The sequence below is a fragment of the Delphinapterus leucas genome, chromosome X, assembly GCF_059928025.1.
Source record: "Delphinapterus leucas isolate spDelLeu-1000000601 "Yukka" chromosome X, BTC_Dleu_Yukka2, whole genome shotgun sequence".
NCBI lineage: Eukaryota > Metazoa > Chordata > Mammalia > Artiodactyla > Monodontidae > Delphinapterus > Delphinapterus leucas.
The window spans coordinates 26,896,017-26,923,287 of record NC_143150.1 but is presented as its reverse complement, the minus strand read 5'-3'; the positions used below and the strand labels follow the sequence as shown (position 1 = coordinate 26,923,287).

The 27,271-nt window shown below is 42.8% G+C and overlaps 1 protein-coding gene across 2 annotated transcripts in view; it reads left to right on the top strand.

Moving 5' to 3' along the window:
- The window catches only part of GRIA3 (glutamate ionotropic receptor AMPA type subunit 3), a 282,525-nt gene that overhangs the window by 64,441 nt on the left and 190,813 nt on the right, over window positions 1-27,271 (top strand). For both annotated transcript variants that reach the window (XM_089904122.1, XM_022561870.3), the window contains exon 3: window positions 10,643-10,882. In XM_089904122.1, the coding sequence (XP_089760248.1) occupies window positions 10,643-10,882 (240 nt within the window). The remainder of the gene's footprint in view (window positions 1-10,642; window positions 10,883-27,271) is intronic.

Genomic DNA, 27,271 nt, shown 5'->3' with positions numbered 1-27,271 from the left:
CCTTACCAGCATCCTACAAGGTCCTTCAGGATTGGGTCCCTGCCTCCTACCAGACTCATCTTGTACCCTCTTCCTTACTGTCCACACTCCAGCCAGGCTAGTCTTCTTTCAGTGCCTCAAGTACATCAAATGCTGTCCTCCATGTGGGCCTTAGTAAGTGCTATTCTCTCTGCATGGGATGCTCTTCTGCTCTCAGGCATCAGCTCAAATGTCACATGGTCAGATAACTCTCTCCTGACCTAATCTAAAGTCACCTTGTCACATAGCCTCATAACACCCTAATACCTCCCCTTCTTAGTACTTAGAATATGGTAATCACGCACTGGTGTGATTCTTTTATTACTATTTGCTGCCAATACTAGACTGTAAGTACCATGAGGACAGAGATCGTATCTGTTTTGCTCACTGCTGTATCCCAGCACTTAGACAGTGTTTGTCACACAACAGGAACTCAAAATTTTATTTGATGAATGAATAAACTGAGGAATGAATAAGCAAAAATTTTAAACTCCTGAGCTCCAGTCCTTAACCATATGTCTTGATATAAAAGGGCCTAAAAAGCCCCTCCTGGGCTTCCCTGGTGGCGCAGTGGTTGAGAGTCCCCCTGCCGATGCAGGCGACACGGGTTCGTGCCCCGGTCCGGGAGGATCCCACATGCCGCGGAGCGGCTGGGCCCGTGAGCCATGGCCGCTGAGCCTGCGCGTCCGGAGCCTGTGCTCCGCAACGGGAGAGGCCACCACAGTGAGAGGCCCGCGTACCGCAAAAAAAAAAAAAAAAAAAAAGCCCCTCCTTACCCCCAACCCATCTCAGCACTTCTGCCATTTCTGACATTGCTATGGAAGGGTAGTTTGCACTTAGAGTTGCAAAAACGAATTTTCCAAAATATGTGTGTTCATATGGTAATGCCTGCATTTGCAAGACGCTGTATTCAACTTGGATCAAATGTTAATAATGAGTGTTTTCTTTGCCAGCGTTTAGATACATGCCACGTAATTGCAAAAATAACTAGTTAGACTGTCGGAAGGCAGTATGCTCCTGTGAGAAGAACAAAATGTTCAAGGGAATTAACCCAAAGATGGTAATTAAACCATGGAATCATCAGCTGGAGATGGGGCTGACACCTTGTTCTGACTCTGGAACCTATAAGCACCCACTAGAATCCAAGACCAAAGGATGTTCAAGCAGATGGGGGAGGCTGATCTGTATGAACCCAGGGGAGGTATGAACTGGCTTCTACCCCATGCCCACCCACCACCTCCATCCTTTATCTGATTTTTCCTCTCCTACATCCCCAGGTTAAACACAAATAGCCAATTTAAGAGCAAGCCCAGGGAAGTACCTGCCTATATGGTGGGCTTTGAAGAGTCCAGTCTTCCTAACTCTTCGTCACTAAAATAACTCCTTTGGGATTACCTGGATATGTATGCTTTTTCACTAGGATAAGGCCTTGTTCTCTGTGGAGAGGAAGTCGTAAGCCAAACCTGTGGTTATCAAACGGGGTGGAGGAGGGAGATGGGAACAGGGAGTGACGATGCCCCCGGGGGATATTTGCCACTGTTTTCAGGCATTTTGGGTTGTCACAACTGGCGGGTGGTGGTGGTACTACTGGTATCTAATGCGTAGAGGCTAGGGATGCTGCTAAACATCCTACAATGCACAGGACAGTCCCTCACAACAAAGAATTATCCAGCCCCAAATGCCAATAGCCCCGAGGCTGAGAAACCCTGAACTGACTCATTTGCAAAGATTCATTTATTAGTCCATAAACAACTCATACACAGAGCAGATTCTTGCAGAAATGGGAGCTGGGATGGATATGTTTTGATCATACAGTTGGAACAGAAAGGAGAGAGAGTAATCTGATAGCAGTGCCAATGATAGATTGGGGAAAAGAGCAGAAGCAGGTGACCTACTGTCACAGTCTGAGAGGGAGGGCCTAGAACCTGACCTGAAGATGAACAGGAAATAGATACCCCCCCTCCCACCGTTCTGTAGAGGTAGAATTGATGAAGCACCACAAGAGAATGGTATAGGGGAATGAGACAAAGATAACCCTTAAGACTCTAGCTTGGGTGACTGGAAGAAGGGTGATGAGCAGATCTGCAGGTGGAGGGTGGGAATGGAGAAATAATGCGCTGACTGTGTGACGCCATGAAGGCCTCTAGGTGAGGCTGTTTTATTAGCGGCCAGAAATGTGGATCTGGAGCTCAGGAATGTGTCTGAAGCTAGAGGCACCTATTTGGAATTCATCCACGTGGAGGTAGTGAGATGAGACCCCCTGCCTGGCACGTACCAGGAACTCCATAAATTTTAAACAGTAAGGAAGGTAGAGCCAGCAGAGTTTAGTGCTCTTGAAACAGGAAAGGGGAGTTTCAAGGGGGAGGATGTGGCCAACAATGTCTAGCGCTGCTCAGCAGTCAAGTCGAATGACGGCTGTGAATAGAGTTGGATTTGGCAGGGAGCAGGTCATCATCCAACTTGAGAGAGCAGGTTCAGTAAAGTGATGGGGGCAGAAATTAGGTTGCGGATGCAGACTGCTGCAAGGTTCTCATCATCCCATCATTAGCGATGATGGTAAAGAAGGAGTTAGAATGATAGCTTTATGGAGGTGGCAGGGATTCAGGGGGAGATGGAATCTTTTAGCAGATTTTCAGCCTGACAGGAAGAAGGCAGCAGAGTGAGAATAAAAGCACACACTTGAATAGCTAATAGCCATTATGTATCTCCTGAGTATGTCAATTATATTTTTGAGCTTCTATAAAAGTAAGCGGAGGGCATGTAGAATTGGGATTCGATGTATCATCTGGCATTCAAGAGGCCCAAGAGGTAAACTTAGGTTCGATTTAAGGAAGAGCTCCCTTGTCATCAGAGCTGCCCTGCAAAGGAAGCACTGCCTTTGAGTAATGAGCTCCCATATCGCTGGAAGTATTCAAAGAGAGGTAATATGACCTCACAGGATGTGGTTCCTGTACTGAATGGGAAATCAGATTAGATCTTTAGTTTCCAAACCTTTGGACTTCTCGGATCAGTAAATGTTTTAAGCAGGGAAAAAAAGTGAGTGAAGCATAGATCAATCTAGAGAGTTAGCAACTTTTAACTTTTGCTATGTTAAGTACCTTAGTTTTCGATCTACTACGGTAACATATTACCACAAATTTAGTGGCTTAAAATAGCACAAGTTTATTATCTTCCAGTTCTGTAGGTCAGAAGTCTGGTAGCCATCTCACTGGGCTCAAATCAAAGGTGTTGGCAGGGCTGCATTCCTGTCTGGAGGCTCGCAGGGAGAATTCACCTTCTTGCCTTTCCCAACGTCTAGAGACCACCTACTTTCCTTAACTCATAGCCCACTCCACCTTCATTCATAGCAATGGCTGGTCAAGTCTTTCTCATATCACATCACTCTGATACTGACTCTTTTTTTTTTAACTTCTGCCTTCCACATTTAAGGACCCTTGTGATTACATTGGACCACCCAGATAATCCAGGATAATCTCACTATTTTTATATATATATATATTTATTTATTTATGGCTGTGTTGGGTCTTTGTTGCTGCACGTGGGCTTTCTCTAGTTGCAGAGAGCAGGGGCTGCTCTTCCTTGCAGTGCGTGGACTTCTCACTGCGGTGGCTTCTCTTGTTGTGGAGCACAGGCTGTAGGCGCACGGGCTTCAGTAGTTGTGGCATGCAGGCTCAGTAGTTGTGGCTCGCGGGCTCTAGAGCACAGGCTCAGTAGTTGTGCCGCACGGGCTTAGTTTCTCCGCGGCATGTGGGATCTTCCCAGACCAGGGCTCGAACTCATGTCCCTTGCATTGGCAGGCGGATTCTTAACCACTGCGCCACCAGGGAAGTCCAAATCTCACTATTTTATTTTATTTATTTATTTATTATTATTTTTTTTTTATTTTTTTATTTTTTGCGGTACGCGGGCCTCTCACTGTTGTGGCCTCTCCCGTTGCGGAGCACAGGCTCCGGACGCACAGGCTCAGCGGCCATGGCTCACGGGCCCAGCCGCTCCGCGGCATGTGGGATCTTCCCGGACCGGGGCACGAACCCATGTCCCCTGCATCGGCAGGCGGACTCTCAACCACTGCGCCACCAGAGAAGCCCAAATCTCACTATCTTAAAGTCAACTGATTAGCAACCTTAACTCTACCTGCGATCTTAATTCCCCTTTACCATGTAACCTAATTCACAGATTTGGGAGATTAAGACATGGACATCTTTTGGGAGGCCATTATTTGGCCTACCACAAAGGGGGCATATATAAATATGATATATATATATTATATATATGTATATATAATATATATGTGAAGTCATATGTGTATATGAGTGGTATCATCAACATCATTTCAGAAGAGAAAGGACTCTACATACAACACCCAGACAGTAGAAATGATACAGAGAAAAGGACTGTTTCCTAAAAAAGAACAGTTGTCAACCTTACCCTAACACACACACACACACACACACACACACACACACACAGATATCTCACCAGACTGGAAACTTCACCTTGGACCAACATCACAGCTTTAGAAAACATTGGACTGCATGATCTTCCATCTCTAAGCTTCCCTGAACCCCTGGAATTCACTGTACTATGGTATTGCCTGGAGAACCTTCCTGTGATATATCTCTATTGGTTCCTCCATAGCTATGTTTTTCTCCTTCCTTCTTGTTTCAAATGTGATCATTATGTCAGCAAGAGACTTCAGTTTCCTTTTTTCCCCCAATTCAAAAGGCTATGAAAAGTGTTCTGTAAATGATATGGATATCATGGGTCTTGAGGGTAATCAAGGGTAACCATATTCTGATCTTTAGGGTAATCAAGTTGTGTGACATTTTTGTAATGATGCCTTTTGGAATATGGGTGATATAATTAGCTGCCACACTGTACATTAACAATACCTGTCCTGACCCTACAGACTTGGGGACTATAAATGTAAGTGTGACAGCTGGCTCCAGGCTTGCTTGTCACTCACCACTGAAGGCAACATAGCCGGGGAGCTACACCAGAATCCCCAGGAATCCAGAATGTGGTCAGAAATGACATCTTCAACTAGAAGAATTTGGTGTTTTGCTAGTAAGAAGAGATGGAGACAGGCACTCTTAGGAAGCAGACAACCGTGATATTTCATGCTGGGAAGGCACAGAGGCCCCGAGTGGAGACAGCATTTTACCAGCACAAAGGCATTATATAGGGAGGGGTAGAGTCAGAGGACAAAGTCAAATTAGCAGGGGTTCTTTCTTAACCCATTGCTACCCAGAAGTGACCCAGGAGTGAGAATAAGAAAGAGCACTGAAGAAATGTCTAGGGAAGGTGAAAGAGAAGAAAAGCTGTGCTACCTGGGTACTCAGTGTGAAGTCAAGGGCAATGGTTGCCATGGGGAGGGTAAACTGATGGGGTCAACAGAGGGCAAAGTAAAAAGAGTTGGCAAGAGGAAAGAAACAGAGAAAGAACTATTTAGTTGCCAAGTTATATGTTAGGCACCATGTATTTTGTATGTAGCGCTTCATTTACTCCTCACTCCATGACAATAACCAAAAGCCACATTTATAACTAAGACATACTTTACATTTTACTTATCTCACTTATTATTGTCTTTTCCCCTCACTAGTACATAGGTTCCCGGAAGGCAGAATCCTTTTTCTCTCCTGTTTCTCCCACTACCTGTAACAGTGTCAGCACATGGTAGATGCTCAGTAACTATTTGTTGCATGAATAAACAGCTAGCATGAAGTGCCAGGCACTGTTATAGATAGATGCTTCCCATGAATGAACTCAGTTTAACTTTCATGACCAATGCTGAGACGGGCACTATTATCCCAATTTTACAGATGAAGAAACTGAGTCAGAGACACAGAGATATTAAGTCACTTGCCTAATAAGTGATGGGTTCAGGATTTCAACCTACACCGTCTAACTCTAGAACCTGCCTTCATAATCTCTATTTTATACTGAGGCTCAGAGAGGTTAAGTTGGGCAGCTTAAGACTGGCAGGGCCATGACTAGAAGCGAAGTCCGCCTGCCCCTTCCTTTACACTTCGCGGCTTAATAGGATTGCCAAGACAACTATCTCTTCCGTCGTCATTTTACCAGAGGCTAGTCTCCTGAGATAAAGAAATGGGTGTGGTTCATTAAGGATTCAGATAAAGATAACACACATCGCCCCAAAGAATCACGAGTCCCAAAAGATCACCCAACAGTCTGCCACCTGTTCTCACTGATACATTTTTTGCTTTTGAATTTTATTTTATTTATTTTTTTATACAGCAGGTTCTTATTAGTTATCCATTTTATACATATGAGTGTATATATGTCCATCCCAGTCTCCCGATTTGAGGCTGGAGGGAACTGAGAGCAGCAGCTAGCAGATGAGTCATGGGAACCCCCTGGTGGATCCGTCTATGCTGAGAGCTAGGCACTGAGGTTAAGTCACTTTCAGGCCAGGCAAATCCCGACCCGTGCTGCCCTAGGTAGCTCTGGAGTAGGGATGGTGTAGAGATGCTGATAAAGCATTTCTGGGAGACTGGTTCATAATTCATTGTATGACCTTGTGTAAGACACTTCCTCTCCTTGTGTCAGTTTCTTTAGGTTAGGGAGGTGTCAGTGGAACTTTGTGTTGAATCACAAGAGCTCCACTTTATCTCTTATATATTGGACTTTTCCACATAAAGTTTCATTGGGAGAAAGGATTCTACACTAAAAACTATGCTTGAAAATCCACTGAATGAAACAGTATTTAAATTCCTTCTAGCTCAAACATTCTAAGAACTTAAAAACATAGACACTGTCCTTTGGGTCTGGTCAGTGTTCCATTCAGCCCTACTTTCTGCAGCCAGGAAGAGGCCCAGGGATCTGCTGTGAGGGGCCATTCACAGGTCCCTTTTGCCCCAGCCTCCCGCAGACGCTATTACCCCTGTCTTCACGTGGCAGTTGTCTTCCCCATTGGGCCTTCTACTTATGTTACTTGCCTATGTTGAGACGGAGAAAGTGTAACTATGCACAATAGTACTTGCAGGACAGCCGCACCTCTGTTTTGTTCGAAAGGAATAGAACACTTACTGAGTCTGGGTTTCACATATACAAAATGACTCCCTTCTTATAACGTTTTTTTTTTTTGTTGTTGTTGTTGTTGTTTGCGGTACGCGGGCCTCTCACTGTTGTGGCCTCTCACGTTGCGGAGCACAGGCTCCGGACGCGCAGGCCCAGCGGCCATGGCTCACGGGCCCAGCCGCCCCGTGGCACGTGGGATCTTCCCAGACCGGGGCACGAACCCGTGTCCCCCTGCATCGGCAGGCGGACTCTCAACACCTGCGCCACCAGGGAAGCCCCTTATAACGTTTTAAAACAAGCAAAAATAGCCTTAAGTTGTTAGGTGTGTGTGTTTGCATATTTTTTTAAAAAAACAAGGTAATGATAAATTAAAAATTCAGGATAGTAGTTACCTCAGAGGGAGAGAGAGATCAAAACAAGGAGACAGAACAGAGGAAGAAGACATAAATCAGGTGACCATATAAGTGTGAATTTCTTGCTGGATTGTTTATTGTATTCTATTTGTCTGTCTGTCTATCCTTGCACTAATACCACATGCCTTTTCATATCACTTATCAGTTTCAGTCACTTATCAGTTTTTCTTATGGTTAATAATTTTTGTATCCTGTTTAAGAATAACCCGAGATCATGAAGATATCCTCCTGTATTTTCTTCTAAAGCCTGCTTGATTTTGATTGGAATTGCATTGAATCTAAAAATAAATTTGGGGAGAATATTAAAAAAAAAGAAGACATAAGTCAAACTAAATTATTAGGAATGTTATAGTTCTTGGGTTAGGTGATGGTTCTATGAGTGTTCACTGTATTTTAAATAAATAAATAAATAAGAAATATCCATATATAAACTAGTAATGATGAATTCTGCACCCCTGAAGTTCAAAAACAATGATTACAAGAGCAATGCGAGGTTTGTTTTTTTTTTTAAAGTTAACCAGAATCTATAATATACTCTAATTTTCTCTTTCTTTCCAATACATCAAGGGCTTTTTGAAACTCTTAAGTGGATCATAGCTATAGGTTTGCCTCTCTCCGAGTTTACTTCTCCCTCAATTATTGTCCATAATTTAGTCAGGTTGGAATTTCCTTGTTGAAAAATATGTTGCATTTCCCCACAGGCTATTTTTATATAGGATTCGTTGATCCTCATCTTTATCTTGGGCCTTGCATGCTAGTTTGTATAGATCTAAGAATTACTGGCTACGTCCTGAATCATTTTGGGCGAAAGGCCACGATTGCTTGTTCCAGTCTTCCAACCCCATGACCATTAATAAGATTGGGTTCTGTCCAGGGTTGCCAGATAAAATTCAGGATCTTCAGTTAAATTTTAATTTCAAATAAACAACAAATAATTTTTAGTATATGTATGAATTTGAGGCATACTTATACTAAATAATAATTTTTATTTATCTGAAATTCAAATTTAATTGGACATTCTATTTATATATTTTCTTTTTACGTAAATATATATTCAATATATTTTTATTTGCCAAATCTGGAAACCCTATCTCATTCGAGCCAGTAAGTACTCTTCAATGTCACTGTTGGTTTTGGGTCCCAGGGAGTGTGAGTTTGGGAATTGGACAGACAGCCAGGTTCAAATCCTGGCTCCTCCACTCAAGAGACAGAACTTTTTTTTTGGCCTCAGAATTCTTATCTATTAAATAGAAATGATAGCAATACCTCATGAGGTTGTTGGGAATATTAAAAGAGACGATATTTGCATAGTACTTAGTACAGGGCCTGGTACCTACTAAGCACTCAGTAGCTGTTATCATTACTATTGTCAATTTTATACAGAACATTATGTGCACTGGCCAAGATTTAACCTAGTACTGTAAAATTCTACATTTACAGGATTAATTTGGGAATGGGACTCAGTGTCTCCTTTGGTGATGACCAATGCAAAGTGGCATCTAGCCCCTTCCTTTTTGTTTTTGAATACTTCTTTTGGCCCCATGTCATGAAATGCCGCAGATTCATTCTCTAATTGCTTTTTCCTTTTAATGTAAAGGCTTTTTTGTGCATGTGTTTGGAGGTCACTTAGAATTCCTCAAGTTGGAAGCAACTGTCTTCCCCTAAGGAGGTGCTTGAGTGATTGAGAATCGCCTTTGAAATGCCACCTCAAGCCAATGAGTAATGAGTTTGGCTGATAAAAGGGAGCAGACCCTTTACATTCTCTTCTCTGACCCACCCATTCCCATCAAAACTGACCCACCCACTTTCCCATCTGTCCTGGCATCTAATCAGACATGCTAATGGCTAAAAAAGATTCTATTTAATCCCCCTCCCAAGATAGGCTTTTTTTCAAAACCCTAAACCTGAAAAAGTAAGCCTAACACTGGCTTCCTAGCAGATAAGGGTGACCATGTGGGACCCCTTAAATCACACCCAATTATCAGCAGCTTGTTCTGCCTGCTTTGCATGAATGGAAGGGAGCAGTAGCGCAAATAATCTAAAGATCATTTCCACTTGGTTTGGGAATGCACCACATGGTGTTGTTGTAGCTGATTTGCTTTGCTAATTTTGTTCTACTCAAGCTAATATTGAGATTGGTTCACATTTTTGTGTGTGTGTGTGTGGTACGTGGGCCTCTGTTGTGGCCTCTCCCGTTGCGGAGCACAGGCTCCGGACACACAGGCTCAGCGGCCATGGCTCACGGGCCCAGCCGCTCCGTGGCACGTGGGATCTTCCCGGACCGGGGCACGAACCCGTGTCCCCTGCGTCGGCAGGCGGACTCCCAACCACTGCGCCACCAGGGAAGGCCCTGGTTCACATTTTTTAAGCTCATCTGGGCCAGAAGAGGGAAGAGATAGTGGTGTGGCCCACTCTGAGATGAAGGAAAACTGACCACCATCATGAAGGGGACATGAACATTCTATGTGAGGGCTAACAGATGGAGAAGATCAGTGCAAAAGGATCAAGATAGAACTTTGCGAATTACACATGGGCAGAATAGGCCCACCTACCCCGTGGGCACTGAAAAGCCAGTCTTCCCAATGGCCTTCCCAGAATCTGAAATTCTCTTCATTAATAGCCTACATAAAGGGTGGTAATCATGCAATAACTGTAGTTAAAGCGTTATGTAACCTAAGAGGAGTAACATTTCCCAGAAGACACATTAGCAGTTCATCTGACTAAATCATCAGTCACTATTGTCACCTTGTAGAAAAAGCACTGAAGGGGTGAGACACGAGACAGTTCTACCTTGATGGGGCCTGGGGTATACTAAGAAGCCCCTGGGCAGCTATGGTGGAAGTACAGGAGCGCTTGGGTGATTTGGGGGGTGGGCTGGAAGGGTTGCTGAAGGAGAGTTAGACAACTTTCACCTCTTTCCTTCCCACGTTTTTCTTAGTTTCCTGCTCATGATAGACATAGAGAATATGCAGATGTCTCAAATAAATTCTTCCCTTTCTTATTCTTTTCCTGCTGGGCAACTGGACTTTCAAGGGCTTCTAAAGATTTCAGAGATCGTTGGTTTTCTTTCTGTCCTTTAGAGCCTAACTATACATTGCATTTCCAGCCCTACAAGCTGCAGCAAGGGACCATGGGGCTATTGAAATTTCTTTCTCTTTTTCTCATTGCAGTCTGCTCCCAGTTCTCGAGAGGGGTGTATGCCATCTTTGGATTCTATGACCAGATGTCAATGAACACTCTGACCTCCTTCTGTGGAGCTCTGCACACATCCTTTGTCACACCCAGCTTCCCCACTGATGCAGATGTGCAGTTTGTCATCCAGATGCGCCCAGCCTTGAAGGGCGCTATTCTGAGTCTTTTGGGTCACTACAAGTGGGAGAAGTTTGTGTACCTTTACGACACAGAAAGAGGTAAGAAGAGGCATGTGCTCTCCTCTTTGAATATTCATGTAACAGTGGTGTTCAACCTTCCTCAACTCATGCTTGTCCCCTTCTCTTCCAATAAATCTCATATTCTTTTAAAATTGTAATTAATATTCAAAATGAATTTAAGAGTGAGGCCAAAAAAGAATCAAGACAATAGCAATTTTAGAATCTAGTTTTTCAAATTGTACATGTCCTCCCACCCCCAACTTTGAAAAGGGGTTTCAGATTATCCTCCTGGTTGAACCACTGTTGTTGAAAAAGAACCTTTCCCCCTCCCCAAAATAATTTATCTGGTTTGCGTACACAAATTAAAAGCAGCTTAGTCTAAAACAGAGAGAGGCCTAAGCTGGAAAGGTTTTGGAGAATTAATCCTGCCAGAGACTATAATTATTCTCATCTCATAGATGAGAAAACTGAAGCCCAAAGAGGAAAAGTGCTTTTTCACACAGTAGTTTAACCACAGAGCTGGGACTGGTGGCAATGTCTCCGGCTTCCAGATCACATTAGGTGTCCAGATTATGGGGCTTCAACAATTATCTGATGGAAATAATGAATGGAGACTGGCTAAACCGGGTTTTGGGGGTGGATAGTTTTTCTAATAGTGAGACATACTATATTGAATCCATTGAGGACAATTATATTGAAACAGTCTCAAAAATTAGGGGTCTGATCTTAAATGGTATACAGTTAGGTATATACATCATAATGCAGCTAAACAGACTCCTCTAAAACCCAGTTATCTTTGAGGGCTTCCTCAGTGAAAGCAAGGGATCCTATCACCGTGAGATTCCAAAAGATGACGTTACTTTATCACTTGTTTGCTTGTAATCCAGGTTATACACAGGGAATGGCTCTCTCTGACTCAGGACTTTCTGACTCAGAGAAAGAAGGAGCAAATGGAAGTCCTATATCTGCCTGAGGGGTCCCTGGAAATGACATGCTTATAGGTAACTTAACTTGAAGGGCCATTTTGTTTCTAGGAATCCAGAGTACTCTTCACTTCACTCTCATTTTGATTCATCATCAAACCCTGTCAGGAAACACTAAGGCCTGTATTTGCTTATGGTACTTACCTCCAGAATATTATCAAATTTCATGAACCTGAAGCAGGAGAGCAGAGTTCTAGTCCATGCTCTGCCACTAACTAGCTCTCTGACCTTGACCAACTCATTCAATCTCTCTTGGCCTTGATCTCCTCACCGAAGCTATGTCCCTTCTTAATGTAATATCTATGACTTCTTTAATATTATACTAGACATAGGACACTTTGTATCTTATTACTAATCCTAACTTACATCTTATCAGTTAATTAGTCAACCAATCTACAAGCTGTTATCAATCCTCAATGGTTTATTCAAATCTTGTGATACATGCTTATATAATGCTGTTCCAGTAGGGGTAGACAGAAAAGGACATTCATGAAACAATTCATGAACGACTTTCAGAGCAAAGTATCAAACTCAGTACCAAATTGAGTGCTACCCTACAGATTCTGATTGCTATGAGAATTGTGAAAAGGTAGCACTAGAGTTTTTGAAGGCTGGCTAGAGGAGCCAGGCCTTAAAGGATGTGTAAGCTGTGGATTGGAAGAGAAGAAGGAAATGGACTTTGGGGAAGAGGAGAAGAACTTGAACAAAGGGCAGAATCGGGAAGGAGCGCTGTGTGTTCCTACAGATCTTTGCCTGACTAGAGTACCAAAATAGTTTGAATGTTCTAATTGACAGTTTGCTAAATTTTAATGCATTTCATTTCTTTCAAACACTGAGGATGAATTAGCCTATTTCCATGTACTATATACAGTGTAGTCTGGTGCATAAAAATCTAATTTTCAGAACTGAAGTTTGTAAATTAGACAGCTTCTCTCCTGAAACTTTTTAAAGCTAAATATCAGTTCTGCTAATGCTGTAGCCTCTCATTTATTGAAAAGCAGGAGACACAAGTTAATGTATTCTCTCCTCATCTCCCATGACCCTCCTTTGCCCACTAGCTCTCTATTAGAGGAAAGGAAGCAAACGTCCATCTCTGTCTGTTTCTTAATCTGCATTTTTTTCTCAAATCTTCTCACTAAATAGTTTGTTCAATTCTATGGTCTTAGAGCCAAAAGAAACCTTTCTGACTTGTGTGTGTTCATATTTTTTCCTCTATAGCCATTTAGCTGGTGGGATTAATCTGCTCTGCTTAAGAAGTACTTTCCATAAAGTTTTATACTAATTTCCTCCTTGGAAAGCCTTCTTAAAACACTGCATATTATGACCCTGTTCCAAAAGTTTCAATGGTTTCTATTGCCCACATTGAAAAGTAAAAGTAGTCTGTTTCTTAAGACTCGACATAATTATGCATCAACCAACCAACGAACCTGTTGTCTTAACGTTATGTTACTAGCGAGAACTTTCCACTGCAGGCAGCTCCCGTTTTCCACTGTTGCCCAAATGTGCCAGAACCATACTTGCCTCAGCAACTGCACTTCTACTACCTGGAATTCTTTCCATCTTGATTATGAAAATCCTTCCTTGCCTATCCTTCCATTTTTCAAAACCCACTTCAAACTCTACCTCTCCAAGGTAGCTTTCCCTGACCACTCCAGTGCACAATGATTCATTCATTCATTCATTCAATAGGTGGCAAGGTTAAAATGATGAACAAGATAGACATGTCTCCTGCTGTTATAGAGCTTACAGTCTAATAAGGGAGATAGAAAAAAATAAGTAAGCCAACAAATAAAATAATTATATATTTAGGTAAGGTGCTATGAAAGAAACGAAGAGACAGATACTAATGGATAGGACCTAATTTTAAAAGGATTCTCAGTGACAGCCTCATTGAGAAGGGGCATTTAAGCTGAGAACTAAAGAAGTAGAAGGAGACAGCCATTTGAAGAATATAGAGAAAGAGTTTTCAAGCAGTGGAAATAGCAAGTGCAAAGGCCCTGCGGCAGGGAAGAGCTTGGTATGTTTGAGGAACTGAAAGAAGACGAGTGTAGCTAAAGGGTAGTGAGGAGGTTGCGAGTGGCCTAAGATGAGACTATAAAGGTAAACAGAAGCCAGATCATAGCCATGGAGTACAGACAGGAGCCAAGATAAGGAATATGAATTTTATTCTAACTGCAATGTGAAGTCATTGGAAGATTCTGAGCAGGGGAGTCACATGATCTCATTTAAGTTTCTGTAGAGAATGGAGTGTGGTGCAAGAGTGAAGGAAAGGAAATGAATTAAAAGGCCATTGTGGTCATCCAGGTGAGAAATGATGGCAGCTTAGACTAGACTGGAGATGGAGAAAAGTAGACAGAGTTGAAGTGTATTTTGGACACAGAATCAACAGAACTTGGTGACAGATTGACTGTGGCACGTGAGGGAAAGAAAGGATTCGTGGGTGACTACTAAGCTTTTGGCTTGACAGACTGGGTAAGGTGGCGACGCTATTTACTGCGGTGACTGAGGGCAGGAGGTGAAGCAGTCTTAAGGAGCAGAGACCTTGCCCACCTCTGAATGCCCACAGAACGCTTTTGTCCATATCATTCACTTGGCACTTACCTGCTTTCTGTTGTTATCTCACTGGGTCTGCTATCTACCTTCCCAGGAGCTTCTCTCCATTATGATAGTCAACAATTGCTTAGCCCCTAGGTTTAGACTTTGTGCCTCCTCTGGTTTCTAGCACAGGCCTGAGTCCATATTTAGTGTTTTCCCAATTCCATTAGTGATTCATCCAGAATAAGCCCACGTCTTTTTTTTTTAATGTTGGACTGAAAGAAAGAGACAGAAAAACCAAGAAGGGAGGGAGGGAGGATTAGAGGGAAGGAAGGAGGGAGGGAGAGAGAGAAGGAAGGAAGGAGGGAGGGAGAGAAGGAAGGAAGGAAGGAAACAAAGGAAAGGAAAGGAAGGGAAAGGGAAAAAAGGAGGGAGGGAGGGAGGAAGGGAGGGAAGAAGGAAAGAAGAAAGAAAGAAAGAAAGAAAAGAAAGAAAAAGAAAGAAAGAGAGAGAGACAGGGAGGGAGGGAGGAAGGAAGGAAAGAGAAAACCCAATTTATAACTGAAGCTATGTGGTATCATTCTTTAAAATATTCAATAATGTATCTATTCTGCATTTTCTCTTTTTCTACAATGATCATCTCTTGCTTCAGTAATAAACATTATGGGGAGAAATTACAACTGCAAAGTGTAATTTTAGAAGTTTTTAGATTACATAAGAGAGAAATGAAAGACAGAGACAGAAGGGAGCACCTATAATTACATTCAAATAAGCTAAATATACAAATGATGTGACTCCACTGCATAAGGGCAGGGATGAGTGAGGAGCTGAGAAATGGGTTAAACACTTGAGATCATTTAAAAGATTTACAGCACAATCAGGGTAATTTTATCTCTGAAATTATGAAACATTGAGTGGATTTCAAGGCTTTGTTAGTTACACTTTGATTTCTGTCTGCTGAGTAAGGTCTGATTCTGTGTTTGCAGGTCATCACTTTGCTTAGTTACTAAAATCACCACCCTGGTTTGTTAATACAAAGCTGAAATTTATGCTCTTGGTGCTATATACGTCAAAAGTGAGCTCTTGGGAAAGTCATGAGGTTTACTAAGTGTGATATCTGCCCCCTTTGTACCCTCTTCTCTTTATCGACCCCCTTTTTTTTACTTGTCTATGCCTGCCCTCTCTGGCTTGACATCTCTGTCCTAACCTGCCTCTACACCTCCATAAAAACTCTTCCACTTTGCTATTAGACCTACCTTTTGGGTGCAAGTGACCTAGCTCTCTGTGGTGCTAACATTTCCCCCAGAGCAGCAGCTTGCTTGAGAACTGCAGCCAGACTCCCTCGTGCACCTGACAACTCTCCTCGGCTTCAATGGGCACAGCCCACAGAGATGAAAGAATCCGGCCCAGCCTGTGGCTCTCAGCTTAGATAATGAGATAATAGCTCTAAGTGCCCTTTGAGGCAACTAGTCCCTGCCTTCTTGTCAGTGTTCAATAAACTCCTGCTGTTTCCTATTCTCAACCTGAAACTCCCTACCCAGTTCCCAGGTAACTCTCAGGAAGTCACCTGCCTTCTAACAGACCTTTCTGTTTGCTCTAGAAGGTTGTGTCAGGAACGTGGTCAGTGACAACAAGTAGTCGGTCAGTCAACAAGCAATTATTGGGCGTTTCCTAGGGCTGGCTTGTGCTAGGCCACTGGCAGTGTTCAAGCAGAATTCGGGTCCTGCCTTTGAGGAGCTGACAATCCTGTTGCTGAAGCAGTGATTTATCTCAGGGGCCTGGAAAAATTCATTTTTAACGCAACTGTTGCCCCATCCACCAACAAAACTTGCATTCATTAGAGCAGGCACCTCGTGAAACGACTGAAGTGTTGCCAGAGAGCCGGGAAGATGGGAAAATGTTAAAATATCCTGAAGGGCTTAAGAGGTAAAGAGATTCTCCAAGACAAGGAGAAAGGGCCTTTCCTCAGAGGACCGGGAATGTTTTCAGATTGGTTGGATTTAAACTCTACTGAGAGGCAAGCAGGGCTTCAGTCCCTCGTACCTTCCTGCATGCTGTCGTTTACAACCTACTTACATAACCTGGCTTCATCCCTTCCACCCAGTTCTACTTTCCCAAATAAGGCACAGATTCACTCTCTCTCTCTGCCTGTCTCTCTCCCTTCCTCCATGCTTCACCCTCTCTCTCCCTTTCTACACACGCACAGACACAGGCACGCATGCGCACATGCATGGACAGGCACACATCCCAGTACCAGTCAGTGGTACAAACCAACAAACCCCTATTATTGTCATTTTATTATCTTAGTTTGATAAGAGCAGCTGCCATTTTTAAAGCATTTATTATGTACTAGACCCTGAGTTTATGAATTACCACATTTAATCCTCACGGCATCCCCGTATCTTTACAACAGAAGGAAACCAAGGCACAAAAAGATTCAGTGATGGCTCCTAGGGACCACAGAGCTTAGTGTGCCAAAGCAATGAAAGCCAGGAGTTCAACCAAGGCCTGCCACACTCCGCAGTCTGTGTGTGCTGTTCACTGGGCTGCCATATTGCCTCCCACACTTTTAACATTGAAACTGTGATTAGCTCTTCCCTTCAGCCATTCTTCAAAGGACCTGTTACCTAGACCCTGCCTGTCCTAGTTACCTTCCTGTGGATGCACCCCAGTTGTCCATTTCTTTCTGAAAGCCTGGTGTCCACAAAGGAACACAAGAGCCTTTGGTCCCAGAGTCCCAGGGATCCAGATAGGCAGCAGGTAAAAAAAATCGAGGTTAAGGGGTAGATGGGGAGCAAAAGGAGTAAATGCAGCCAGACAGGTGGGTTTGCCCATAGTGCGCACTCGTGGAATGCTGTGCTGTGGACCTGACTCTGAGGTGAATCTGAACTCGTAGATTCCTCTCTGGGGCAAAGCCGCTTCCAGAGCCCAGAAAAATCTAAACCTGCAGGTCGTCATCACTACGGGACTGTTTTTGGTTGGAGAAGAAGAAAGCAAGGAGAGACTGATGATAGGTTCTACCATAGCTACTTGGCAGGAAGTTTAAAGAAAGTAGCAGGTAATGGTTAAAAAAAAGAAAAAGACGGATTATCACGGATTTTTTTTTCTCCTCCACTTTAAGAACTGATTAAAGGATTGAGAAGGTAACAGATGGCTACTATTCTAGTCATGTCTAGTTGCCTTTTGGGAAAAACGAAGCCAAAAGAATTTTTATTGAAATTCAAGCTACTTTTTACATCTGAATGAATTAGGAAGACCCAGAGAGTACATTCTCCGGTGAGAGACAGATACTAAATTGCCCTGTTTGAGCAGCAATAATCAGGGTTGACAGTGCCTGAGACATCTGGTAGTTTCTGCGGCCTGTCTAATCTATTGTGATGACGCCTCAACTACGAGAGCATCTCGAGAGCCTGCACAATAATAACAATGAATGACTATTTGGACCGCATTATGCATAAAACACTGTACATCTGTCTGTAATGAGAATTCCACTGAAAATGAAAATACTAAAGCTGTCATATTTTTTAATATTTCGATTTGCACATCCTTGACTGTTTGGGGGCATAACAAGAGAAACTGCCGAGAAACCTGTTGTCAGCTCTTGAAATAAATTATCATTTAAACGCTTCCTCTCCACAAAGGTTATTAGCTTAGTAGCTTGTTCCTGGGGTTGGACCATCAGTTGGGGAGAAAAATCACTAGACGTTAAACTACCCTTTCAAAAGCTGAATGTTCGTTACTGTGGAAATTGTTCTCTCAACTTAACATATTCCATTGTATCTCCCCAATGCTGCAGATTAGACAGAAGCGACTATTAATAAATGCTGTCATATTTTACAGCTGTCATGCAAAGCTGAAAAAAGGCTTTGCTGTGATTAGATCCTGTTTACTGTAATATTTCTAGCTCAGACTCGGAAAGGCAGCTGTCCTATAAAGGTATTTTCCATAGGTAGAATATTTCTCCATCAAATGACATGACTAATTTTAATGTATCGTTAACTCCTTGGTGGCAGTGAATTTGAGGCTGAATTGACTTTACAGCCAGAGATACATCCCTCTCCAGAGACACACTAAGCTAAAATGTCAATTTTTTTCTCTTGGGTTGTCCTTCATATTCAGAGCTGTTGCTTTAAGTAGTCCCCTCCTCCGTAGAAGGACAAATTTGCATGGGTTTATCCGCCTTCTTTTGCCCTGTCCCTCTTGTGACTGATTGCATTGTTTGCAAGGCAGCTGGTCAGGATTTAGGCTAGGAATGACACTTCAGTGGGCTAGCTAGTAATTCTGCTTCGTGAGCTAAAATGCCACTGTATGAGTGAAAGAAATAGATCTCTAGCCCCCCTACCATGCAGTAGCTGTTTGTAATGGTATTCACATCTCTGCGGAAAGGAGGTGACAGCTGGCAGGGTTGCTTTTGCCCTGACCTTCCGTTGCTTTTCATCAAGCTCTTTGAGGAATTAACCCTCACTCACTAAGCTGAATATCTAGTTTCCAATGAATGGGTGATTGTTACATCATCAAGGAGTAACTGGCGTGTCCCAGAAATCCACGGTGGAGCCTGAGCTCGGTCTTTGAGAAGGCTCTTCTAAATGTTCCCTGGGGCAGAGACAGACTGTGATGTAGATCTACAGCTGTGACTGTGAGGTTTGTCTCCTGGAGGCCCCTGAGACAACAATTAAAGCCAGGGCAGGTTTGCCGTGGAAGTGAAACAAAAGAATGCATGTAATGTCTTCCGCACCAAGCTGAACACGGTAACATGCTCAATAAATTTTACCTCTTATTATTTTAACAGTGGTCCTCCATGCGGAGGGAGGGTGATTTTCCCCCTGCAGGGGACATTTGGCAATGTCTAGAGACATTTTTCGTAGTGGGTAGAGGACAGGAATGCTGCTAAACATCCTACAGTGCACAGGATAGCACCCCACCCCCAAAGAATTATCCAGACCAAAATATCAATAGTGCCAAGGTGGCAGCAGGGTCAAAGGACAAACGGTTGCAAGAATTCCTCAAGGGGTTGTAATGAACCAATGTAGCATTTATTGAGTGTCTCTTACTGTGCCTAAATTGGTGTTAAGAGTTATGTTAAGTAGAAGGTGGAGTCTTTAGCCTTGAAGAACTTACATTATGGTCAGAGAGACGGTATAAGATTTATGTACAGATTTGAAGTACTGTGAGAGTCCAAATAAGAAAGAGTTCACAATAAGCAAGATGGACCCATCAGGGACGGCTCCATGGAAGCAGTTAAACATTTTTCTGAGCCCACCACCCAACTGCCTTCCCTAGCAATGACCTTGCTTTGATGGCTAAGGCCAAGTGGTTATCTAGAACCAAAACAACATGGCATTCCCATCAATGTTCCCAAAAGTCAGAGCTTAGGGCAAGAAACACAATTAAAAGAAAAACCAAAAAGGGAACAACGTTCCTTTTACTAAATGGAAAGCAATTACAGAGCTGTTGAAAATAGGCAGTAAACAAAAGGAGGGAGGGAAATACTGGCAAAATTCCATTTTCCCAACTAATCCTGTAGTAAAAGTGCAATTTGCAACAAAATCAACAGTGCCCTCGCCCTCTCTCTTGCAGTCAAACACATTGTTTGGCATCAGCACGGCTACACGTGAGGCCTTAGCAGTAAAGTTTACAGAAGCTAGGAAGACAGAATATGATTGGCCGGGGCGGGGGGAGCGGTTAAGGTGGAGCACAGCTCACTCCTTCCCCCCTCCTCCCCCCACAGTCTCTGTGGAACACCCTCATTCAGGGGGAAAAGAGGGGCACAAATAAAGACTACAGCACTCCCAGTCTCCCTGAATCCTTTCCAATCAATAAGTTGCCAGTGTCAACTGCTGTCCTGCTTTGTCGACTCCACAAACGATCTGATTAATTCTCTGTGCTAACTGCCTCAGCGGGCTCTCTCGGCAGTAGAACAGAGGCTAATTAAGATCATGTCAGGCGAGGAGGCTGACAGGTTGTGTTCCTGGGCCACACTGAACTTTTAGAGGGTGCTTCAACTTCACCGCAGGCAGGCAGTGCTTGGCCAGGCACCGATTCCATAGCAGGCTTCTCATTTATTTCCCCGATTCCTGAATCAACGGGCCTCCGTTTTGTCAAGGATTTACGTCCTTCTCCTTGGGGTAATTAGCTGCCACTGTGTTCACTTTGAATTGCATTATTTCAGCTTCCTTTCATTTGAATTTTTAATATGTTTGTAAACAGAGATAACAATTAATAGTGGGGTCATTTTCCCTCCTAAATCACGTGTGTGTGTGTGTGTGTGTGTGTGTGTGTGTGTGTGTGTGTGTGTGTCTTAGCAGCATATAGCCCATAGAGGTGAGTTTAGGACAGATAAAGGAAGCCTTACTTCTCACAGCAGGTAGAAAATGGAGGAAACATATGGAACTCATTACACCAAGTGGTGGATTAGACTGAAAATATAAATAGCTTCCCTCTCCCCCTAAATAAAGGCTTAGATGAATTCATGGATGACAGACCCATAATGAGTTATTAAGGGAAAGAGATGTTCGGAGATTTCTCTAAACTGAGGTTGACACACTTTGCAAAGTAGACTTAATGGGCCACATTTGCCTTCCCATAGGCACATGGTCACACAGAGTACGGGCATTTATGTCCAGAGTTTTTAAAGGTAATTTCAAGAGTCTGTTATGTATCTAAGAAGTGGGGAGGAATGCTGAGAAACAGAACGCTCTCCAGAAACATTCTGTCTCTTCTCATGTGATCAGAGCCTCCAACCACACATCAAGAACACCCGGTTGTGAGAGGTGATTGGCTCAGTTAAGGATGTTGAAGAAAAGCATCATCAAACCATATCCTCAAAATGAGGGTGCGGACTCAATCGTTCTTCAACTAACAGCTCCTGAGTGCAGGGATTCTGCAGGGATTCTGTGTCAGAGACATTACTGGGATTATGGAAGTGAATGAAACAGAGTGCCTGCTCTTAATAAGATCACAGTTTAGAAGGGGAGCAGAGACAGGTTAATAAGTAAGTAGAATCTAGAGTGATTCTTTTAGGTTCTAAAATTTTGTGAGCTATTATAGCACTTCCATTTATAATGACGCCAGAACTCTTTTTCAAATGACCACTCTTAGGGAGGGTTATGGAGACACAAATAATCACCCACATTGGCTTTGGAAATTAGCCAGATACCCTCTCAGCACACTCTTGTTTTTTATTGCTCACCCCTTAGTGCTCAGCCCTTAACCTTTCTAGGACCCTGCTAGGTAGAGGAGAAAAGGAGACAATGCTTCATTGGTAGATTAGCATATCCCAGTAGATCTTAAAACCCTTCCTGGCAGATCTCCAAGTTAGGGACTGCCATGGCTCACTTCTAACAAGGTTTGCTGGGATTCTCAACAGTGCCTCCCCTCCATTCAACATCTTGAAGCCAATACCCTTCACGTTCTTAAAATGACAATCTCATCCGTAATCTCAAGGCTTCTGTAAAATGTGTGCATTGTTTCCTACCAAAAATGATATGAATTTCTAGCATAATAGATAATGCAGTTTTGTTTGTTGAATATATCCAGTTTCTCTAAAGATTCAAAATGCTTCACTAGGCAGGACAGTTACAGTTTTACGTGGGCTTTCCAGAGGTTCTCCCCAAGTCCAGATCCATATGTCTAGTTTTTCCCTAAAACCTTTTCCTTGATGCTCCACCAGTACCTCAAACTCAACCTGACAAACTCTGAACTTTCATCTTCCCAGAAAACCCTCTGCTCCACCTATGTTCCCAGGCTCGATGAATGGCACTGCCCAGCTGCCTGAAGCAGAAACCTTATCCTTGAATCTTCATCATCCCTCACATCTCATCATCAAAGACCCTCTTCTACATTCCCACTACTACTGACTCAACTTCAGTCTACCATCACCTGCTCCATCCTCCTAATTGATCTCCTTGATTTTATGCCCTCCACCACTGCCAGAGAGCAATCTTCCCATCACAGCACTCCCCTGCCTAAAAGCTTTCAGCAGTGCCCTGTTACTCCTAGGACCATGTCCTAGTTTCTTAGCATGGCACAGAAGGGATCTCACAATCCAATTAAACTCTGACCCATTTTCCTAGCCTCATGTCCTCCCAGCCCTTACCCACTAGTTCTCTATGCTCTAGCCATATGGAAGTATGCCACTTTCAATAAGCAACATGTACTATGCCTTTGTTGGGTTTTTTGGGGGAGGGGTTGCCTCCATGCCTTTGCACATACTGTTCCAACTTTCCAGAACTCAGCCCCCTCACTCCACTCTCCCACCACCACCCCCCCAACACACACACAAACGTGCTCCCGCTCTATCTGGTAAATGACATATCCTTCAAAACTGTTCAGATATTCTCTTCCCTAGATCTAGGTGTCCACCACTGCCTGCCCTGTGTCCTTATAGTATTCTGTATATGCCTCTAGTATAGCACTGATTATACTAGAGTATTTTTATGTGTTTATGTCTTTCTCTTCCTCACAAGACTGTGAACTTCTTAAAGACAAGATTGTCATCTTATTCATCTCTGCCAGCACTCTGAGTATAATACAGTACCTGGATTATTATCATTTTTAAACTGAACAAATGAATGAGCGAATGTCAGACCTTAACTAAAAACAAAATGGGAGATTTCAGGGACCTTGATGAACTGAAGGAGATGGATTTGGGTAGATTATGTCCTCAGATCCTATATTAGATGCTCAACTACCTCCTATATACTGTGCTAACCTTGATTTTGAGTTCTTCTGTGACCCAGCCTCCTTACCAAAAATATCACCTTCCTGATCCAACCAACTTGGAAGCAGAACAAACATTTTAGTGCTGGGAACTTTAGTTATGGGTTTCTAGCTAAAGAACAAATCTGCAGTGAACTAGATGCTCCCTGAATCTCAGCCAATACAGAGTCATTAACATTTGAGGACTCTCAAATGCTAGGGTGTAGATATTGCACCATTTCATACCAACCAATGGTATTTAGAGATCCACACGCGTTCTCTAAAGACTAGAGCAGCGTGATATTAATTTCCACAGCTCCCAGTGAAAAAGTAAATAAGGCAAATTATTTCAAATTGTTTGCGTAGGCAATGTGACAAGGGTGAAAAGTGATGCGAGAGCAGGTGCAGTCAGTTCTCAGTTATCTGTACCAGATGAAGCTAGCCACTCACCTATAATCCAAAGGGCATTTCCGTAGGCTTTCCATAAACAGACTTTTCCTTCTTGCTTCTATCCTACTTAGGTTTGGCTGGGCATGGGCATAAAAGGAGGTGCCTCCAGGGAAAGGGATCTTTAAAGATGTCCCCTCAATTACAAATTCCCGAAAGACAGGAGGAACTAGCAGGAATATGATACAAAATAGTTGTGTAGAGAAACAGAAGTGGGCACGGGAGGACACAGAAGAGTGGGACCCTGAATTCAGGGAGAAAAAGGGTGGTGTCAAGGCCCCCAAAACAAACTTTGCTAATCTTACAATGACCAGCCCTGTTCCTGAAACCATAATTACTGACAGACACAAATCAGGAACTCAACAACAAACATCGTAAACCTGGTAATTTTTGCAAAAGAGATTTGACGTGAGGCTTTACACTGCTTAAATTTTTTGTTGCTTGAAATTAAAAAGAATTGCATCAGCTATGAAATTTCCAAGATCCAACAAGCAAACTATAGAATTATTACACAGAAGCATTTTATACCCCTGAGAGGCTGAGAAAAGGCTTCTAAAGATTAGTCAGGTCTCTTTCTCTCTTGGGAAGCTCTTGGCGGTGGTGTATCCCTCCTGAAAATACTGAAGAAAGAATAACTGGTTTCTATTTGGTACAGTGTGGCAGGAAGCAGTGCAATATTATTTATCAAAACTACCCACTGTCTTCCATCTTTTGACTTTTTCCCATCCCATAATATAAATGTGTTATGTTTCATCAATAAGGTGGTAACTTTCAAGAGGAGGGACTAAGGCTTACCTAAGTGATGCTTTTGTTGTTTGTTTTTGTTTTGTTTTTGTTGTTTCTGTTTTTGTTTTTTTTGCGGTACTCGGGCCTCTCACTGTTGTGGCCTCTCCCGTTGCGGAGCACAGGCTCCGGACGCGCAGGCTCAGCGGCCATGGCTCACGGGCCCAGCCGCTCCGCGGCACGTGGGATCTTCCCGGACCGGGGCACGAACCCGCGTCCCCTGCATCGGCAGGCGGACTCTCAACCACTGCGCCACCAGGGAAGCCCTAAGTGATGCTTTTATCCCACCACTTTTACCCACCTAGAACAGTGCTGGATAGTAGCATAAAAAAAAAAAATCTTAGATATGTCAAGCTGGAAAGGTCTTTAAAGTTCTTAAGTCTGAGGTTTCAGCTTCCAGAAAAGTGGATTGGCCCCATATTTTCTTGAGTTGGTGAGTTTTCTAATCTGTAATTCTACTTAAAATGTGGGATTCCAAAACCCTAAAGGCTAGCCACAGATTTATCGCATTAAGTCTTTTCTACTCTGTCTCAATTCTTTTATCAACATAATGGTAGTAATATACTTTGCATCCTGTCTCACAGGAATAAAGAGGAATGGCATAATGACGTAAGCTAAAATCAAATGCTGAATATGACTGAGCAATTGCCTATGGCTAAAAGAACTGCTCTGCAGATAAGTGGTTAAGATGTAAGAAGACAGGCTCATCCTACTGTGCTCACAGAGTCACAGTGCTTTCTTTAAGGCTTTACCCAACAGAACCGAAAGCGTTTATGTACCTTTCTACATTCCTTGGGTATTCACCCACCCAGACGACCCAGCCAGTTCTGTCTGTTCTTTCTATTTATCAGCAAGTCACTGCATTAAATGGGAATAGTCCACAAATGCTAATCAGACCAGTGACTCCTATGGTATACTCCCTGGGCCATACCATGGCTAGCAAGAATGCGTTCTGGGTTCCCTGCCTGTTTCTTCACCCTTAAAGTGAGATAATTATTGTACTTAACTCATAAGATTGTTGTGTAGACTACATCCATGAAAGGCACCTAGAACAGTTCCTGGCACCTACTTAGCATTCTGTAAGTGTTAGCCATTATTATTATGCGCTTATGAGGGTCACAGGACAGGAGTGACCACTGAGACATAGAACGAAGATACTTAGCTGCCCCGTCATGTCTTGTCTGTGCCTTGGGGCCAACCCACTCACTTCTCCAATGTGCTAATTTTGGTCCTCCTCTATCAGAATCAGAACCTGTTCCCAGGAAAGGAGCTGGGAAACATATTTACATTATACAGAGGTAGAAATGGCTGATGCACGACACGACCTCACTCAAGACATCTCTGTGTTTTAGTCAAGTACAGAAACCCTCAGGCCAAAAGAAGGAAGCCTTGCTTTATAATTGCAGTACTGGTGATGGGGGATGGTCATTAGTTTCCTACAATCCTAACTTCATAGCCAGCCCTCTGTCTGTCCCATATATTGCTAAGGCTAGACCCATGGCTGAAGAGAAGGAAATGATTGGAAAAGCTAGAGCAGTGCATTTTTGTGGTTTTACTGGGCACAATTTCTGGAGAATAATAAAACAGAAAATGGCATTCTCTCCGTTCACAAGCAAATACAAATGCCTAAAGCCAACTTAAGCTGAACAGACAAGCTCTTTGGAAAATCTTGAAGCCAGTGGCTCCACCAAAAATACATCTATATTTTCATTTTTTAATAAGCTGACAGAAAGCAGAGCATATGTCTTTTCTGACACATTTTAGGCTCCCTTGGATTCATAGTATACATATTGAATCCTAGAATTGTGAAGCAAAGCTCAGTTTATCGTCTTACATTTGTTTGGCTTAAGTTGGCAAATATTGGAAAAGGGGACGAAGGACCGTGTCTCTAGTTGCAAGTTCCCTTCCACCTGCAGGCCCATCCCCTGCAGCCATTGCCATAGGACTGGGCGGACCATCATTTGAGTGGATCGCCCACTAGGAGGGCTATGAAAAGAAAGCAGAGGACAACAGCTGGAGGGCATGGGGAGATTGCTGGTAATTTTGTGGGAAATCATGAGAAGAATCCTTTTGTGGTCTTATAGATGAACAGATAAGATATAACAAGCACCCTCACTGACAGTCTTCAGAAGTCCAAAGTCAGCATTCCCCAAACTCCAGCTTCCTCATCACTTTATCTCAGGGGCTATATCCACCAAGCAGATGTTCAAGATTCTCTGGTACCGTGGCCTGTCTTCTGAACATAGAAACAGGGCATGTGGTCTGGTGATGTGTTTTCTTTCTGGTTTATTCCAAGGCAGGCCTGAAGATTTCAGTGCCAACTCTGACATCAATCTGCTGTGTGACCTTGGGCCAAAATCTGAGTATCTGTAAAATGGAAATGGTCATAGTATCTACGTAACTAGACTTATGAAAACTAAATGAGATATGGTAGAAGTGCTTATCACAGTGTCTGATAAACAGAAATGTACTCAGTACATATCATGAAATCTTTTTTTGTTGAAGTATAGTTGATTTACAATGTTGTCAGTTTCAGGTGTACAGCAAATATCATTAAATCTTGCTTTTTCTTAGCTAGACTGATCATTTCTATGTCTGAAGTCTTTAGTGCATTCATACTTAATATAATTATTGATATTGTTGGATTTACATCTGTCATTTTGCTATTTGTCTTCTGCTTGTCTCATGTATTTTTTCCTCCTATACCACTTCTTTTTGTGTTAAGCCAATATTTTTTTAAGTAAACCATTTTAATTACCCTCTTGAAAAAAAGAGAGAAAGAAATGTACTCAATACATGGTAGCTATTATTACTTATGATAATGATTAAAATTTTAGAAAAGCATCAACATGAAACCACAGTTAGTTGCTAACTTCAGGAATCACCTTTTTAGAAAAGAAGGAAGAATACATGAAATTTGGACTGCTCCAGAAAATCCTGGATGTCTTATCACTGTACCTAAAGGCACTTCTTCCCCTTCAGT